The sequence below is a fragment of the Petaurus breviceps genome, unplaced genomic scaffold, assembly GCF_028583685.1.
Source record: "Petaurus breviceps papuanus isolate PSGF00001 unplaced genomic scaffold, PetGlider_PUasm1.0 90849, whole genome shotgun sequence".
NCBI classification, from domain to species: domain Eukaryota; kingdom Metazoa; phylum Chordata; class Mammalia; order Diprotodontia; family Petauridae; genus Petaurus; species Petaurus breviceps.
In genome coordinates, this window is record NW_027187361.1 from 16728623 (window position 1) to 16749058 (window position 20436).

General features: G+C 40.1%; 1 protein-coding gene across 3 annotated transcripts in view; it reads right to left on the bottom strand.

The window, feature by feature from the left end:
* The window catches only part of LOC138149708 (regucalcin-like), a 79771-nt gene that overhangs the window by 33427 nt on the left and 25908 nt on the right, over positions 1-20436 (bottom strand). For all 3 annotated transcript variants that reach the window (XM_069072916.1, XM_069072914.1, XM_069072915.1), the window contains exon 2: positions 1000-1165. In XM_069072916.1, coding sequence (XP_068929017.1) covers positions 1000-1162 — 163 coding nt within the window. In that variant the 5' untranslated portion in view covers positions 1163-1165. The remainder of the gene's footprint in view (positions 1-999; positions 1166-20436) is intronic.

Genomic DNA, 20436 nt, shown 5'->3' on the forward strand with positions numbered 1-20436 from the left:
TGGAATGATCAAGGAAGGCTTTGTGGAGGAGATGAGAGTTGAGTTGGAGCTTGAAGATGGGGGAATTTGAACAGGGAGGGGGAGGGACATTTTAGATAAGAAGAACATAAGCAGGGACAGGATGACTAGGATAATCATCATTACATCATCTCATAGCTAACATTTTTTAAAATTTATTTTTAGTTTTCAACATTCATTTCCATAAGATTTTGAGTTACAGATTTTCTACCTGTCTTTCCCCTTCCCCCACCCAAGACAGCGAGCCTACTGAGTGCCCCTCCCCCAATCTGCTTCCTCTTATATCCTCCCCCCCCCCAACTTTCTTGTAGGGCAAGATGGATTTCATGACATAGCTAACATTAAGATGTGCACTTACCTCGACTGTTCCTCTCAACAACCCTGTGAGCTAGGCATGGTTGTCATCCCCATTTTACAGAAGAGGAAACAAGATGGATAGAGGTGAAATACTTTATTCACAGTTAACAAAACCAGTAAGTATCTGAGGCAGGATTAGAACCCAGGTCTTTGGGTTAACTAAAGGAGAAGGTACAAGTTAGGAACAATAAAGAAGTGAGGTTGGCTAGAACAGATGAGACAAGGTGATGGAAACTGCTAAAAAGAAATTTTTTTTTGCTTTTTGGAGGGCAATTGGGGTTAAGTGACTTGCCCAAGGTCACACAGCTAGTTTTTGTGTTAAGCGTCTTAGGCTGAATTTGAACTCAGGTCCTCCTGACTCCAGGGCCGGTGCTCTATTCACTGTACCACCTAGCACCCCTAAAAATAATTTTTAAAAAATCCTAGAAGTTAGAAGAATCTGGACTTGATATTATCAGTGACAGCTTTCATTTAGCAAATAGGGAGCCATTTTTTTTGTTTCCCTTTCACTCATGCACTGTGTTTGCATCATATTCACTTGTAAAGGAATACAGTAGATTAGTATATCAGGAAAGCCCCTTCTCTTATAGGAAACTCTTCCAACAAGCAGTCTCTTCTCCTTACCCAGGGTCACACTCTGTACTTCCCCAGTGATTAGGTTCCACCTGCAAACCTTCTGTGCATTGATATCCACATAGACAAGGTGACCAGTCTTTTCGTCCCACAAAGGACACTCTCCCATCCGGTTCTTTTCCTTCATGATAGTTTCTATCTTAATGGAAGCCATTGCCTGAGAAAAGAAAGTGAATAAAGGTCAGTAAATTCACTGACTGAATCATACAGCTAGTGGGGTCTCCTTTACCTTTTGGACAGGCTGGACTGTCTATTTGAGCCATCTGTTTACAGTACTGTCTTTTGTTTATTACATGATCTTTTATTTTTTTTCCCCAATTACATGTTAAAACATTTTTTTCAACATTTGGTTTTTTTTTTTTAAATTAAAGTTGTGCGTTCCAAATGCTATCCTTCCCTTCCCTCCACTTTCCCAGAACAGATAGTAAGCAATCTGATATAAGTTATAGAGGGATATAATAACTTAGTAAATGTTTTTTTTATCCATTCATGATAGGGTTTTTTTTTGCCTATGAGATAACCAGTGACATATCCCGTGAAATGTGGTTTCTTATTGCCTTTGGGGACTAATTCATCATTACTTCAATGAGAATTTCTCAAATACCATTTGTTGTTGTTCAGTCATTTTCAGTGGTGTCCGATTCTTTGTGACCCCATTTGGGTTTTTCTCCGCAAAGATACTGGAATAGTTTGTCATTTCCTTTTCTATCTCATTTTACAAATGAGGAAACTGAGGCAAGTGGGGTTAAGTGGTTTGCCCAGGGTCACAGAGCTAGTAAGTATCTGAGGCTACAGTATTGTATTTAAAAGGATACACTGAAAATTCTATTCAGGGAGAGGGAGAAGAACTTATTGAACATTATGTCTCATTATCAAACAATCAATCAATAACTACTTATTAAACATTTACTATGTTCCAGGCACCATGCTAAGCTCTAGAAATACAAAAAGAGGCAAAAGACAGTCCCTGCTCTCAGAGGGGTCACAATCTAATGGAGGGGACAATATGCAAATACATACAACCAAGTTATATACATTATGAGACAGAATCAGAGACCTAGAGGTGGAAGGGCCTTTAAGGACCATATAATCCAATCACCCCCACACCTTTTCTAATTGCTTTTTTGAAGGGGGGAAGGCTGGGAAAATTGGGGTTAAGTGACTTGCTCAAGGTCACACAGCTAGTAAGTGTTAAGTGTCTGAGGTCAGATTTGAACTCAGGTACTCCTAACTCCAGGTCTGGTACTCTATTCACTGTGCCACCTAGATCACCCCCTCCTTTTTAAATTTTGTTTAGAAATGTGGTAATTGAGGCCCAAGAAGATTAATTGAATAGCCAAACATCACACAAGGAGTATCAGAACTGAGATCTGAACCCTAGGTCTTCTGACTCCCAAGTCAGAAGATTGTATCGTCCTGCTCCCTAGTTGATGATAACTATTTTGTAAAATGTCTGAGAGTTGTTTGATTAGTTTTTAAAGTTCAGTGGGGCTTTGATAGTCTTAGAAGTGTTATTTTAAATGTAAATTTCATTATCTAATTTATATTTTTTTAAAAAACACCTTTAGTACCACAATTTACCAGTCAGGTTGACGAAGATAGCAAAACATGAAAATAATAAATGCTGGAGAGGATATGGAAAAATTGGAACACTAATGCATTGTTAGTGGAGTTGTGAACTGATCCATTGAACTGAACCATTCTGGAGAGCAATCTGGAACTATGCCCAAAGGGCTATAAATAAATTCATACCCTTTGACCCAGCAATACCACATCTAGGGTTGTATCCTGAAGAGATCATACATGTGGGAGGAAGACCCATTAGCACAAAAATATTTAGAGCAGCTCTTTCCAAAGAATTGGAAATCAAGGTGATGCCCATCAATTGGGGAATGACTAAACAAGTTGTGTTATATGAATGTAATGGAATACTGTTGTGCTATAAGAAATGAGGAACAGACGGACTTCATGATATCCTGGAGAGATTTATACGATTTGATGCTGAGTGAGGAGAGCAGAACCAGGAAAACTTTGTACACAATTACAGACACATCGCATCTGTGATGACTAACTTTGATAGACTGGTCTCCTCTCAGCAATGCAAGGTCATAAGACAACTCCCAAAGATTCATGATGGGAGGGATATCCACATCCAGAGAAAAGAACTATGGAGTCTGAATGCAGATTGAAGCAAGCTGCTTGCTCTCTCTTTTGTGTTTAGTTTTGTTTCATTCCTTCTTTCTCGTTGTTCACTCCATTGGCTGTAATTCTTCTTTACAACCTGCCTAATGCTTAATGCAAAGGTATTTGTAGAACCTGTGTCAGATATGGGGGGCAGGGGAGAAGAGGTAGGGGAAGAAAATTTGGAACTCAAGGGATTATGGAACCGAATGCTGTAAACTAAAAGTAGATAAACAAATTTAATAAAATAAAATTTAAAAAAAATTTAAAAACACCTTTAGTATTGTAACTGATGATACATTACGTATGTAAATTAATTTGTGAAGTATTGTCATTTTAATCCAGCCCATCTATGAAAACTGATTCTTCAAATATTTAGGTCTGCCTTTATTTCAGGCTTTATATTTTTACAAGAGGTAGCAATTCATAGTGGAGAGAGCAGATCATGGATTCAGGAAGACCTAGGTGCAAGGCCTTCTCTGACATGTACTGTCCATGTGACCCTGGGCTCTAGGCAACTCTCTAAGCCTGTAAATAGCAGTGGAAGTGCCAGACTACATTTCAGAAGGATTTCTTGTAGTGCAATGGATAGAGTGCCAGGCTCAGAGTCTGGAAGACCTGACTTCAAATCAGGCCTCAGACACTTACTAGCTGTGTGACCCTGGGCAAGTCACTTAACCCTGTTTTCTCAGTTTCCTCATCTATAAAATGAGCTGGAGAAGGAAATAGCAAATCACTGCAGTCTCTTTGCCAAGAAAACCCTAAATGGGGTCATTAAGAGTCAGACGTGGACTGAAGAAGAAGAACCACCACCTTTGAAATCATAGGTCTGGTAGTCCCTACCCCTATGGCTCTGTAAGTGCCTGTAGGCAGGTGCCTTAGATTGCTTAGCTGATTAAATCACAGATAATTGAGTTTTATTGTTTTTTTTTTTATATAAATGAGGTTTCCCTTTTCTTCATTCCCATCTAACTCCCCAATCTGCTTTCTTATTCTGCTCTCTCTTTCCACTCTGCCCTCTAGAACAAAATTTTCTTTCATCTTGTAACTCTTTCCATTTTCTTGCACTTACAAAAACACTTGGTTCCTCCTAGAAGACCCTGCATTCTTGGCTGTTCTCTTGGGGATGAAGCAGACACACTTCTTACTCCTCACTGCCACTTTTGGACCCTTCCTCTGCCCTCATCCATTCAGAACCCTCCCTTCTCTGCAGAAGTACCCATCAACCTCTTCACTCTGTCCCTAACTGGGAGACAGTATGGTACAAAAGAACACTGACTTCTAAGTTAAAGGACCTGAGGTCAAGTGCCATCTCTGTCACTTATCACCTGGGGACCTTGGGCAAGTCACTGAATGTCCCTGGGCCTCAAGTTCCTTATCTGAAAAATGAGAGGTTGGACTGGATGGTGTCTGAGGTTCCTTCCAATTCTAGACCCATGATCACATGCAGATCTTGATGGTAAATCATCCACTGGTCTCCTTCCCCATTCCCCACCTCCCATTCCTTCTCTTCCTTCAAGGACTTTATTGAAACCTTTTTTTCCCCTTAAGGATCCCTCCTTAAAGCCAAATCACTCTGACTCTCATTGACTGGCCTACTACAGGTCCCAGGCCAAGACCCATTTGGTCATTGTTTGGGCCCGGACTGGCTCAGAGTGAATGTAAATAGCCAGTTGTTTCTGTTTTGGCCAGAAAGCCTGAGGTCTTCCTTTCCCAGATTGATTTTTTTTTTTACTACATGAAAGAGAACATCCCCTGCCTCATTTCTTACCTAGCCTTACTCACTGAATGGGTGTTGCCTCAGTCAAACTGAGACCTGTTAATGACCTTAGATTAAAAAGGCCAAGGTCTCCCACTTGTTCGGGGCCATCTCCAGTTGTTCTGATGTGTATCTTGTCACTGGAGTGCTCCCAGGGCTCTGGAGGAGAAAGTGAGGCTGTTGCCTGCACAGCCCTGCCTCACTTAAATCCAATTCACGTGCATGTCATGGCATCACCTCCCTGGTGTCATGGTCCTCTTGGAGAACAAAGGACAAATAACTACAATAACTTTGACTTACGGTCTTCCTCTCCTTCCTAAACCCCTTCCCTCAGACTTGGTGTCCACAATAGATACAATAATGTCCTTCAAACACCCTGGCCCAATTCATTAAAATCCTCTGTTCTCATCACCTTAATTTCATTTTCCCTCAAGCCATTACATCAGAATGCTTATGACTTTTATTTCCCTATAACCCAAAGTACTCAGCATCTATGGTCTGAAATTCCCCTTTAAAAGTACAATCTCCTTTCCCTCTAGCCCTCTGTGTATCTCAGTGCTCCTGAATCTATTTTACATTTTTAAAAAATTTTCAAGCATTCATTTTCCCTCCCATATTTCCCCACCTCACAAAGGAAGGAAAGGAGTGGCTGAAGGAGGGGAAGGAAGGAAGGAAGGAAGGAAGGAAGGAAGGAAGGAAGGAAGGAAGGAAGGAAGGAAGGAAAGAAGGAAAGAAGGGAGGGAGGGAGGGAGGGAGGGAGGGAGGAAGGCAGGAAGGAAGGAAGGGAGGGAGGAAGGAAGGAAGGAAGGAAGGAAGGAAGGAAGGAAGGAAGGAAGGAAGGAAGGAAGGAAGGAAGGAAGGAAGGAAGGAAGGAAGGGAGGGAAAGAAGGAAGGAAGGAAAAAAGGAAGGAAGGAGGGAGGGAAGGATGGAAGGAAGGAATGAAAGAAGGAAAGGGAAGTATTGGGGAGGAGAGAAAACCTCTGTATCACAAAACCTCATTCAAGGAAAATATATTCTCACATGTTATTTCCAAAAATGAATCTCTTATTCTGCACATTAAACCCTTTTTCTCTGTCATGAGGTAGGTAGCATTCTTCACGATTCCTCTGGATTGAATCATGTTGATTGGAATTAAGCCTTTCAAAATTGTTCATTTTCATAATATTGATGGAATAGTATAAATCGTTCTTTTAATTCCACTCACTTCACTCTGCATCATTGCAAACAAATGCCCAGTTTTTCCAAAACCTTTTCTTTCTTCATTTCTTAGAGCACAATCTATTCCATTACATTCATATCAGCCATTTTCCAAATGATGGGCATCCCTTTAGTTTTTATTATTTGCCACCACAAAAAGAACAGCTAGAAATGTTTTGTACATGAAGGACCTCTTCCTCTTTCTTTGATCTCTTTTGGCTGTTGACCTAGCAAAGGAACAGCTGGGTAAAAGAGTGTACACTGTTTAGTAATTTTTTATGCATCATTCCAAATTGCTTTCCAGAATTGTTGGACCTAATCACAGCTCTACCAAAAGTACGTCAACATGTCTGTTTCCCCAAGCTACTCCAACAGTTGTCGTTTTCACCTATCTGATAGATGTGCGGTAGAACCTCAGAATTGCTTTAATTTGCATTCCTCTAATTATTAGTGATTTGGAGCATTTTTTTTTCACATGGCTGTAGATAATTTGGGTTTTTCTCTTGAGAATTGCATTAGACCATTTATCAGCTGTGGAATGACTTTTTAAAAAATATTTGTATCAGTTCCTCATAGATCTTGGAAATGAAATCTCTTCTCTGAACCTTCTGGTTAGTGTCCTTTCCTCAGGTGTGTCCTCACTCCAATCCATTCTATATATTTAAAGTATATATGTTAAAGTGATTTTCTTTAAATTCAGTTTCAACTACATCACTTGTTATTCAGTCATTTTTTCAGTTATATCTGACTCTCCATAACTCTATTTGGGGTTTTCTTGGCAAAGATACTAGAGCAGTTTGCCATTTCCTCCTCCAGCTCATTTTGCAGATGAGGAAATCGAGGCAAACAGGATTAAGTTACTCGTCCAGGGTCACACAGCTAGTAAGTATCTGAGACCAGATTTCAATTCAGGAAGCTGTTTCTTCTTGACTCCAGGCCCAGTGCTCCATCCACTGCCCTCAAATACATTACTATTCTATTCAATAATCTCACGTTTCCTTATTGCCTCTAGGTCAAAATATTCCCTCCTGCTTGACTTTTAAAACTTTTTATAACCTGGTCCCAACCTAATTTTTCTGCCTCATTATATATTACTCTCTTTTCCTACACTCTGGTCTAGTTTGGCAATTGGGGGTATAGTAGATAGAGCGCTGGGCCTTGAGTCAGGAAGACCCGAGTTCAAATTCAGCCTCAGACACTCAACAGCTGTGTTTCCTTGGGAAAGCCATCAAACCTCTGTTTGCCTCAATTTCCACAATTGTAAAATTGGGATAATAATTGCACATATCTTGCAGCGTTTTTGCGAGAATCAAATGAGATCATTTCTGTAAAAGTGCTTAGCACTGGGCCTGCACAGAGTAAGCATTCTAAATACTTATTCCTTTCCCTTCACCATAAAATGAAAGTACTAATGCTTTTGTTCATGTCTCAGAAATAAAGTATTTTAAGGTTATGCTTAAATTCATCTGCACTATACTTTGCCAAGAGAGAGACATCTGTGCAACAAGTGGTTCAGTCATTCAAAAGCATCAATTTAATGTTAAACAAATAAAAATGACGACAGTGAAGACCTCTTGCCTCCTAAATGTGGCTTCCACATTCTGTGGCAGATGCAGTTTGAGTTCAAGAGACGGCATATGACCTTAGACAAGTCACACAATATCTTTTAACCTCATTTTTCTTATCTGAAAAGGCTGGACTATAAGGTGAGGAAATCCTTCTTCATCTCTAACATCCTAACAATTTTATCATTCTCAGTTGGGCCTAAAGATATTTGAGGTCCACAATATGTGTTTGATTGAAAGCTTTGTTTTTATGTCACCACCTGTAAGAACCTGCTAGAAATTGTTAGAAAGCCCTCATTCAGCATTCTCTTCCTTATGGCTGTGGATTGGCATGTGCATAAACAGACCTGACTGTTACTAAGAGAAGCCTAGGTCTTTACAAAGATTAACAAGTGTGTATATTGCCAAATACATTCCCTCACCCAAAGAGCCCTCTCTTGTAACAAAGGATGAAAAAGAAAGAGAAAAAAGGTCATTATAGCAAAATTAGCTGCAAAATTACACATCCATTGAATCTGGCAGTCTATGCAATATTACATACCAACAGTCCTCCACCTCTGCCAACAAAGGAAACAGGTGCATTTTCTCATCTCTTCAAGGTCAAGACTTACCACCAAAGTTAATGTTCACTTTTGTTTTTAAAGGTATTCTTAATCGTGTGCTTTCCAAAGAGTCTAATTAATCTTCCTTCTGTGTCTTTCTCTAGTGAACTCCTAAGTGGCCCAACTTACCAAGTAAAACTACAAAGCTGTTGCTATGAGGGCAAACAAGATGCTTCCAACGTTTGTGTAAGAATGGAAAAAGAAAAAAATCCAGTCTCCCTTTAGAATGGCATCCTTTTTACTGTATTTCCCAAAAAAACATTTGTCTAGCTTCATAAGACTTTCACTAGAAGCATAGTGCTCTTACAAGGAGTAGTTTGAAAATATTTGTTGAATTGCATCCCCATTTTCAAAACTGAGTTAGACAGAAAATTACTTGGCCATGGTCATGAATGCCAAGACTTGAACACAGGTCTGCTGATACTGAGTCTGGCACTTTTCCCACAATGCCCCGGGTCTCTTAGAGTCAAAATAACAAAGCAATGGAGGCTTGAGGCCATTATGATTCTCTTCTGGCAGGCTGTTAGAGGCAGCCTGTGCGGTGATAAGGAACAGGGATTTATGTAACGTAAGGTGAATTACAGTGGAAATGTAGCCTTTTGAAAAAAAAAATGAGACAGCAATTTCTAGCAGGTTAGTTCAAACAGCATATGATAAAGCCATTCAAAGGTCATCACTCAAAGAAAGAAGTGGTGGTGAGTTAGCAAAGCTTCCCACAGAGTGAACCTGAAAAAGTTGATGTCTTTGGAGCTGGGATGGTGGCCCCTGGTGTGTTCACAAAACTATCCAGAAAAAAAAAAAGAGAAAGGATACTGTCTTCTTCTGTTCTTGTTAAGCTGGCAGCTTAGCTATTGCTATGAACTTGGCAATGAAGGAGCAAATCACTGGAATGAAAACTGTGCCCGGGTTGTCTATGTAGCTTAACCTGAAGGAGTGAAAACCCCCATTCAGCATTCTCTTCCTTATGAGTATGGATTGGTAAGCAGACCTGACTGTAACCTAGAGAAGCCCAGATCTTTACTATACAAAGATAAACAAGTGTATTGGAAAAGAAAATTAAGAAGACCTGTTGTTGCAAAAGAAAAGTAATGAGATCATCTCTGATACTCCAGGTAATCAAATGTATTGTACTTTTTAAACCTGTGTGCATGTATACGCAGATGAGAGACTTCATAGGCCTGTAAACAGAGAAACCATAGAGGGGTTCTACTCAAGGGTTATATCAGCAGGGCACAAGCTTTCACAGGACCCACTCAGTTGCAAAGGCTTCAAATGTGGGCCCATAAAAGGACTGTCATTTGAAGGGCTGTGAACTCCAATATTGGGCAGCTAGGTGGTACAGTGGATAGAGGGCTGGGCCTGGAGTCAGGAAAATTCCTCTTCATGAGTTCAAATGTGACCTCAGACATTTACTAGCTATGTGACCTTGGGCAAGTCATTTAACCGTGTTTGCCTCAGTTTCCTCCTCTGTAAAATGAGTTGGAGGAGGAAAATGGCAAACCACTCCAGTATCTCTGCCAAGAAAACCCCAAAAAGAGTCATTAAGAGTTGGACACAACTGAAACAACATAACAACAATTTATAACATGAAGACTTTCTTGATCCCCCCCGACCTGCCTAGAAATTTCTTAACATTTATTTTGTATAAACTATGCATATACTTGAGTGCATGTTCTCTATGGTATCTCTTTCCATTGAATATAAACGCCCCAAGGGCAAGAACTGTTTCTTTTTTGTCTCCATTGCTTCATGTGGTAGTGAGAGAAATTATTATTTCTCTACATTAATAACCAATTACCATGGTTTGGGATTTTTTTCCCCTTTCTATTTCCTTGTTATCTGCTAGATCAAATCAGTCCCTGGAAAATAGGGCTGATAATGAGATTGGATTTTAACAATTTCCTCAATCTTGTTCAGACCCCACCCAACTGGAGAAGATTAGTTCTAATTAGAGTAAAAAGAATTTAATTAAGTTTTAATTTAATTTAATCTAGGTGAGTTCTGGCCCATTGTGTTCAACTCAGGTTTGGAGGGGGTGGGGTAAATTCTTTGTCTAGATTGCCCTCGGTTTGGGGTCTGGGAGTAAAAGTGACATAACCAAAGTTAAGGGCCCAAGTCCTTCATTAGAATAGGCCTACCTCTCATTATCATTTTCATTTGCTACCTGTTGGGAACACTCAGTCTTCCAAGGGCATGTAAGCATTAAGAGGGCTCCATGATCCATCTTTCATTTAGGAGAGATGGCTAAATGACCATCTTATATGAATTGTTAGCCATAATTAATAAAAGGATTAATTACCTAGAAATTATGTCTCTTGAACTTTTTATATGTCACAGTTGGTACCTATTAAATCCTTGTTGATTTATTGATTGATTAAAGACTGGCCAATCAGAGAAGCTAAGCGATTAGATACCGTGTAATGACTTTTTTTGGCCACAGAAAGTTGCAAAATTACTAAGGTTGAGAGGGGCTGTGATCTGTTTGTGGAAGGAATACTCACCCTGATGAAAGAGCAGATGCTTTGGGTAGTCTACGAGCTACCTCACTGTTTGACATGAGTTCAAGATGGATTTTTCTTATTCTAGATTCTATCTATATTTTTTACATATATGTTGATTTGCCTAGTATATGTAAGGTAGATTTTAGTGTGTATATGGTAGATTTTTGTTAATCTTTCTTAGAGTTTAGTTTCCCAGGCTCCATGGCCATAACAATCTCTATTTCCCAGGCTCATGACTTGTAAACATCTCTAACACACCTGCACAGCATTATATAATGATAAATAATAGAAACATTTGTGTTTAAAATTGTAAATATTCACTGTGACTGTGCAGTGAGATCATGTAAACTTGTGAGATTGTTCCTGGCAAAATGCATTTTTTTAATCTGTTGCCCCATAAAGCAAGTGGGCACTGGTCAGTAAGGGGGGAACTCATAGGGATTTGGGTAATGCATAGAAGAATTCATGTACCTGTCTCAATCAGCCCCTAGTGAGGCCTGAGGGGAGTTAGGGGAATGTACAAGCTGGAATACTGTGCCCATCTTGATTGACCCCATAAAGATGTAGGGGCAGTTGCCCCCACTTCTGTAAGAAAGGTGATTAGGGGATCCAGTAGGGGTTGGCATTGCCATTATCAGAAACCCATTGAGAAGACTATACTATAATAAAGTAAGGTAGCTTATTTAATTCTTTATTGTGACTTCATTCCTGTCTGCCTGGATCACGAGTGAACCTGTTAGAAGCTGGAGTCCCAAAATTCCAGTGCTTCCTATAAAACACCTAGGCAGCTAGGTGGCACAGCAGTTAGAGTGTTGGACCAGGAATCAGGAAGACCTGAGTTCAAATCCGGCTTCAGACCCTTAGTAGCTGTGTGACCTTGGGTAAGTTACTTCATTACTGTCTGCCTCAATTTATTCATCTGTAAAATGGGCATAATAATTGTACTTACCTTTCAGAATGAGCAGAAAATGAAATATTTGCAAAGCTCTTTGCTATATAAATGCTAACAACTGTTATTATTTACCTGGGAAGGGATACAGTAAATCCTTCTACTTCCAACCTTACTTCTCATGTCATTCATTACTGGTCCTTCCCTGACTCAACCAAGTCTAAGGGATTCATCTGGAACTATGAAGGCGTTCTTGCCTTTCTTCTTGCACCATTCACCAATGCCTCGCTCCTGTGGCTATCAAAACCACCAAATCACCTGGAACGTGGTCATTATGCATCACACCTGCATTATAATTCTCTATCTATTTGGAACTTGATCCACCTCATACCGCAGCTCCCCACCCCATCCCTGATCAAAAATACCTATTTCATAGGCTTGTAGATCCAATGTTCCTCCAGAGGCCCTGAAGTCCAGTGGCAAGACAAAGACAAGACAACTGGTGATGGCCCAGGATGTGATGGATGAGCTAGGCCTTTCTAAATTAAAGTCTTTCCCGGGCCTCAGTTTGTCTGAGGCCTGGGAATTCAATGACTAAGGACTAGGTAAGAATTGAGACAAAAGATGGCCTAATTTACCAACACAAAATGTCACTTTCTATTCTGGCCAGAAAAGAAAACAACTGTTATTTAAGATTCATCCTATGCCATCAAAATCTAAACAATGAGCCATAAATGCTTGAATTCCTGCCTGTCCAGGCAAAAAAAAAATCTCTCTCCTCTGTGATTTATATCTATCCTCATTCTTGTCCAGCTTAGCCCTATCCCTCCTCTACTTACCTCTTCCATGGTAGCCTCTCAAGTCCTCATTCACTCACCTCTTCCTCCTGTGAGGGATAACTTGCAGTGAAGTTTCCCCATTCTGAAAAATCAAGTCTAGAGTGGCTTCAGCATGCACTAGGCCTAAGTTTAGAAGTCACCTGACTTTGTAGGAATCTGGGACTTAGAGCAATGGAGACCCTCCCCAGGCCCACCTCAGCACTAGATACCTCAAATAAGGATAAAACTGCCTTCCTGGCCTTGCATTGGACACCCCCATGTGTGCTTTGCCTCAGAGATAGATTCCCGTGCTTAGGTTGTGAGAGTGGAGGCCAGTTTGGGGTTGGGCTTCTGCATTAAAAGGTATATAACCATGGGCTTGCTTACATATGTTGCTTTCTCCCTGGCAGACACCATTTGAGCAACAGGGGCAGAGCCCTTTCTCATGAGGAAGAATAAAGACCTTTTCTGATCTCAGACTCAGACTCCACACTCTTTCATCCCACACACTCCTATATTCGTTCCATCTCTTGGCACTAAATAAAGCCTGACCTTCTGTTGGAGACATCGAGTTCCTTCCATCCACTCCAATGCCTGGAGGAGTTGGCATACTCCTTCCTCTTCACTGCTCCTCCCAGACCCTGGCTCTGCTGTCATCCCCCCACAATCTGTTGCAGTCCTTGGCATTTCTTGTCTTCCAGAACATGTTACTATTTTTTCCAATCATTTTAGCATTTGGCATGTGTTTTCCTTTCCACTCTAACTCGTGCCGCCATCCTCTGATTTTAATGCTCATTGTGATGACAATCCTAAGACTCAAGGATAAGGTCTTTATATCACTTTGCCAGATAAATACTAAGAAGTCCATAAATGCTTGTTGATTGAATAAGAGCCTCACCCTCTAAGATTACCTTCCTTCTACTTTGGATATATCGTGTCTATATCTATTTATTCATATGATGTCTCTACCATTAGTATGTAAGTTCCTTGCAACTAGGATCTATTGCCCATTGTCACCACTATTATTCGATATCATACTAGAAATGTTAACTATAGCAATAGAGAAGAAAAAAATAAAATAGACAATGTGGAAATAAAACTATCACTCTTTGCAGATGAAAGGGGGCATACTTGGAGAATCCTAGAGAACCAACTAAAAAAGTAGTTGAAATAAATAATTTCAGCAAAGTTGAGGGATATAAAATAAATCTACATAATCATCAACATTTCTATATATTTCCAAAAAAAAATCCAGCAACAAGAGATAGAAAGAAAATTCCTTTAAAAATAACTGTAGGGGCGGCCAGGTGGCTCAGCGAGTAAGAGCACCTGCCCCAGTGTCAGGATGACCTGGGGATAGAATCCAGGCTCATATACTTAGCACCACACCCAGAAATAACTGGCCATGTAACCTTGAGCAAGTTACTTAACCCCAATTGCTTTAAAAAAAAAGAAAAAGAAAAAATAACTGTAGACAATATAAAATACTTGGGAGTTTACCTGCCAAGACAAACCTAGGAACTATATGAACACAATTACAAAACACTTTTCACACAGATAAAGTCAGATCTAAACAATTGGAAAAATGTTAATTGCTCATGGGTAGGTTGAGTCAATATAATAAAGATGACAATTCGACCTAAATTAAACTACTTATTCAGTGCCATACCACACCAATCAAACTACTCAAAAATTATTTTATAGAACTAGAAAAAAATCATAACAAAATTCATCTGGAAGAAAAAAAAGTCAAGAATATCAAAGGAATTAATGAAAACAAATGTGAAAGAAGACTTAACCGTACCAGATGTCAAGCTGCATTATAAATCAATAATTATCAAAACTATCTGCTACTGGCTGAAAAATAGAGTGGTAGATCAGGGGAACAGATTAGGTACACAAGGCTCAGTAGTAAATGACCATAGTAATCTAGTGTTTGGTAAACCCAAAGTCTTCAGTTTTGGGGACAAGAACTCACTATTGGACAAAAACTACTGGGAAAACTGGAAAAGAGTATAGAAGAAACTAGGTATAGAAAGACCAACATTTAATACCACACACCAAGATAAGATCAAAATGATTTAAACATAAAAGGTAGTAACTTAAGCAAATTGGGAGAGCAAGGAACAGATCTATGGTGAAGGGAATAATTTATGACCGAACAAGAGATGGAGAGCATCGCTAGATGTAAAATGGACAATTTTGATTCTATTGAATTTAAAAGTTTTTGCTCAAACAACACCAAATGTAACCAAGATTAGAAGAAAAACTTCAGAAAGCTGGGAAACAATTTTTACAGCGAGGGTCTCTGATAAGGACCTTATTTCTCAAATATATAGAGAACTGAATCAAATTGATAAGAATACAAGTCATTCCCCAACTGATAAATGGTCAAAGGATATGAACAGGCAGTTTTCAGATGAAGAAATCAAAGTTATCTGTAGTCATATATAAAAATGCTAAATCACTATCGATTAGAGAAATGCAAATTAAAACAGCTCTGAGAAACACCCTCACATCTATCAGATTGGCTAATGATCAGAAAGGAAACATAATGAATGCTGCAGGGGGTATGGTCCCCATCACTTCTTGCCCAGACCACTGTAATTCTTTTTAAATTTTCTCTGTCTTAAGTCTGTCTGTGTCTTTCTCACACACATACCCTACACACAGTTGCTAAAGTGATTCTCCTAAAGCACTGATGTCACCATGTATCCCCTGATCAGTAGACTCCAGTGGCTTCCTGTTACCTCCAGGATCAAACAGAAATTCCTCTGCTTGGCATTTGAAGCGCTTTGCAGTTTGGCCCCTTCTCACCTTCTCAGTTTTTTTCTGAATTTACTTCCTTCAGTTCATTTTTCCACAGTCCGGCCACACCGGTCTCTTTGCTGTCCCTCACACCCGACACTCCATTTCCTATTGTCATGACTTTCCACTGACTGGGCCTGGAATGCTCTCCCTCCTCACTGCTTAGGGAATCCCTGGCTTCCTTCAAGAATCAGCTCAGACCCTGCTTCCTACAGGAAGCCTGTTCTACTCATCCTATCTGCTCCTGCCTTCCCTTCTAAGGTTACCCTTTATCTACTACTCTCACTGTATCTTGTATGGATCAGTTTATGTACATCTTGTCTCGACCTTTGGAAGTCAAACTCCTTGAGAGTAGGAACAGTTTTGTTGGCACAATACCTGGAAGATACTTCACCTTAATAAATGCTTGATGATAGATTGGACATCCCACAAACACCTGCAACTGAACAGGTCCAATATTAAACTTATTTGACCTTCTTCTAATATCTTTTTTTTTTGGATTTTTTGGAGGAGGAAAGACAGGGCAATTAGGGTTAAGTGATTTACCCAAGGTCACACGGCTAATGAGTGTTAAGTGTCTGAGGCTGGATTTGAACTCAGGTCCTCCTGACTCCAGGGCCAGTGCTTTCTTCAATGTGCCACCTAGCCACCCCCACCTTCTCCTAAAATCAAAAACATCCCCAACATGCCTCCCAACTTCCAAATTTCTCTTGATGGCACCACCATCCTCCAAGTCACTCAGGCTCAAAACCTTGGCGTTATTTTTGACCCTTCTCTTTCTAAGCTCCTAAATCTAATGTTTCAAGATCCCGTCAATTCTGTCTTCACAATCTCTCCCATCTCTTCCATTTACTCCAACTGCTATTACTGTAGTCGAGACCTTTATTACCTCTCATTTGGAATACCATAATAGCTAAATAGCCTCCTTACCTCCATTTCTGTCCCACCTCCAATCTAATCTTCAGCAGACAAAATAATCCTCAGACCTTGTCCCTTCCTTCCTCAAAACCCTTTAATGCTTACCCATTGTCTATAAGATAAAATACAAATTCTTGATATTGAAGATAATCTGTAATTCAGCTCTCACCCACCGTGTCCTATCTAGCCTTGTTCTCAGTCACCTCAAGTATGTTCTGGCCAATTGGAATAAAAATTGTCTTCCAACTGGGTCCTGCTCTGGGTTTTTGTGCTGGCTAGAAAGCATCCGCCCCTTCATGTCTTTACTATGAAAGCTGATTCAGTTTTTCATTCCAGGTCGAGCACAGGTGTTACTTTCAGGAAACCTGTTTGGTGTTCATTTGTATCCAACTCTTCATGACCTCATTTGGGGTTTTGTTGGTGAAGACACTGGAGTGATTTGCTATTCCCTTCTCCAGCTCATTTTACAGATGAGGAAGCTGAGGCAGACAGGGTTAAGTGACTTGCCTAGGGTCACACAACTAGTAAGTATCTGAGACCAGATTTAAACTCAGGAAGGTGGGTCTTCTTGAATCCAGGCCCAGCACTCTATCCATTGCACCCTTCACAAAGCCTTTACTGACTGTTGCCATCCTCCAGAATCCCAAAGTGTTCTCTCCTTCCTGCTATTATCCATAGTGCTTTCCCAGACCTTTCTTTTGCCTTCATCTCCTTCTATCTTCTCAGATCTAGAGCTGGCAAACCCAGTAATTCCAGTTCCGTCAGCTTTGTGAAATCCCCTGCACGATCCCTATTGCCTGCCTCTCCCTCTTAGAATAAGCAGGTCGATTTTCAACACCCTCTTTGGTTTTGGTCTCATTGACAGTGAGTTCTGTCACGTGCTGATGTAAAGTTGGATTGCACCCAAGTTTTGAAGAATGTTTCCTTATTGGATAGTTTTCGCTTTTCTTCGTGAGTAATGGTTTCATCTCTCTGAGTCAGAGTAAATGATTTTAAGATCTAGACAATAAGAATAAGACTTTCTTTAAAGACAGAGATCTTCTGAAAGGAATAGATCTGGTTCACTAATTGGTATGACACAGGAAATGCATGCAAGTTGCAGACCTCCCTCCATATACTCAAGCACTGAATACAGGATCTGGCATATAGTATACATTTTTAAGAAAGGTGGGTTGAAGTAACTTGAGTCGTATCTATTTTAGTCAATTAAAAATACATGTCTTACTGGAACAAGGGTCTCTGGATTCCAATTCTAGGGGTCTTTTTTTATTTACCATGCTGTCTTATCCAAGGAGAAAGAAAAACAGCAGTAAAAGAAAAGTAAACACGAGGCACCCTGAAAGGGGAGCAGAGAAAACGCCAAGCTTAACAAGGGAGTCATCTTTGTGAGTACATTGGATGCAGTGATAAAAATGGAATTAATTTACTTTGGAAAACCCATGTACACTAACTGCAGGGCTGGCTCTACACATAGACAGAATCAGTGGCTGCCTACCTGGTTTCATTTGAGAGCATTAAAAGGCCTAGTTTTCCCAAAATATCTACTGTATCTACCATGGCACTGAGCACATGGTGGGTGAAAATAAAATGAGTGAGAAAACAAAGATTCATGCTTCTGAGCACGTTGATTACCTAGCAAAACAGGACAAGACCTTCTCAGCTTAGGCCTGGACCATGAATACAGGGGAAGGCAGACTTTTATACATTAAAAAAATTAATCAAATAAGGCCAATTAATTAAAAGAATTTCTAATTGAATAAAAGATTAGGGACTTTACAAGTAGGAAGATGGAGAGCAAACAGTTATATTCCTTGAAATCAGAAAAGGAGGTGTCCCATTTCCCCCAAGGTGTCTATAAATAATCAAAGGAACAAGGAAACAATAATTGATTCATCAATACGGGGTCAGTTTTCAGATAAGATGTATGGGTTGCTTGAGAGGTACAGTTGTGAGAAAATTCCATGCATCAATCTTTGGATCTGATTGAGTTTCTGATCAGCTTAACCTCAGTCCTTGGTTAAGGGTCTCTAAGCAGCAGGTGGGAAGGGTTCAGTTTCCCTGCCACACAGGGATAGGTTTGAACAATACAATAAGGTTTTCTCCCAATCCCCATAATCGAATAAAGTTTTCTTGTGAGACAGAATTTGGACTCACCCCTTAATTGAATAAAAAGGGAACTGAGTTAGCTCCAGAACTGAGTCACAAGATGGAATCAATGTGGTTCATTCAATCTCCCAATTAACCTACTTGCTGTCTTAATCTCCTCAATTCTCTCATTAGTAGGTGGTCAATAAATAACAAATTTATTTAGCAATTAATTGATAGCGCTCCCATATGCTTGAAAATAGCCTCTGGTCCCCCCTTCTATTTAGTATACTCAATTAGCAGCAACCAGTCCCACTTCAGTTGTCTAGAATGAGGCCAGGAAAAGGGTCAGCACTCAAGGCAGAGATGAAATATAGCTGGTGTTATTGGCAAGCAGGCTCAGTACTGAGTCACTGTTTGGGGAGAGAAAGAGTTTGAGATACTAGAAGATCAAGAGAAGACCTCCCAGGGAAAATGTCATGTGACCTGATGCTTGAGGGAAAGGAAGGATGCTGAAAAGGTGGGAAGGAGAAAGCATCACCTTCTAGGGTTATTCAAAGGCGCACAGCTGGGAGACGAGGTTCAGGAAGTAGCCAGTAATTCTATTTGGTTGGAACAGAAAATGTATAAAGGAAAGTAACATGGGGTACATGTGAAAAGGATTAAAGCCATATGGTGGAAGAAATGGTGGAATCTAGGTTAGGGATTTTGTATTTAATAGAGGGTAATAGGGAACTACTGAGGGTGTTTGAATAGGAGGATGTGGAGAGACTTGTGGTTAAGAAAGATTGAATTGGGGTGGCCAGGTAGCACAGTGAGTAAGAGCACCGGCTCCAGTGTCAGGATGACCTGGGGATCGAATCCAGGCTCAGTTACTTAGCACCCACCCAGAAACACCTGGCCGTGTAACCTTGAGCAAGTTACTTAACCCCAATTGCTTAAAAAAAAAAAGATTGAATTTACTAGTGTAAAATTTAATAGAAGTATTTTTAGAAGAGAAATATTTTTAAAAATTAAATAAAATAGGAAACAAAATTAAATTAAAAATATAAATATTTAAAATCTTTTATAAGTGCGTTTCAAAAATCAACCTCATAGCTACAAGATGAAGTAGGTGCAGGTGGTGGTGTGTCTAGGACTTCAAGATATACAGCATCATTGGAAGAATTTGGGATAGGGAATGGACCTGTGATTTCATTGGTAGGGGCCACCTCCCTCCTCTGCAACTTATATGGTGCCAGTTTTCAGATAAGTCATACTTGAGATGTGTAATCTCAAGCACCTTCTCTACAACTTTTAGACTTAGAGAGCTGTCTAGTGGACCAAGAGATTAAGTAACTAGCTGCATAAGTGACAGCCAGTATATGTCAGAGGTAGGATTGGAACCCTGGTCTTCCAGATTCTGAGGCCAGCTCTCTATTCATGGCGCCCCAATGCTCTTTGAAGTCATTGAAAGGATATTGTTCAAAAGCACTACACGCTAACCCTAATAACATAACTCTAAGTTCAATTCACTGTCTCTCCATAGTGTCTAAGCCATATGTTCTGATGGACTAGTTCTAGGCATTGTCCATCTAATATCACACCATAATTGGGATGTTTAGCATCCTTTATCCATGTAGCTCTTCTAGGTATGGTTGGTTAGGACAATTTCTTTTAACTGACTACGGATCTCTTCTAGAAGGCTCTGCAGTGTTCCAGGACTTGGTGGAATCAGTATGAAGCCATTTCTAGACAGAAGAGTAGAGAGGACCTCTCAATTTCCAAGGAATCCCTCCTTTGTTGTGGAGTGACTCTGCACCGGATACTTTCCATGACAGAGGCAAACACCTCTGACAAGACTATATCTCCCTGTGGGCGGAATTCAGAAAAATTTGGAAAGGCTTACATGAACTGAGGCAAAAGAAAATGAGCAGAACCAAGAGGACATTGTACATACCGTGTTTCTCTGATAATAAGACACTGTCTTATTAATTTTTTTTGGAAAGAAAAACACCAGAGGGCTTATTTTCAGGGGAGGGCTTATGTTGTCCTGCCTCAGCTCTCCTCCGTGGCACTGCTCTCAATGGCACCAGCAAGCAAATCACTGGGGAAGAACAGGATG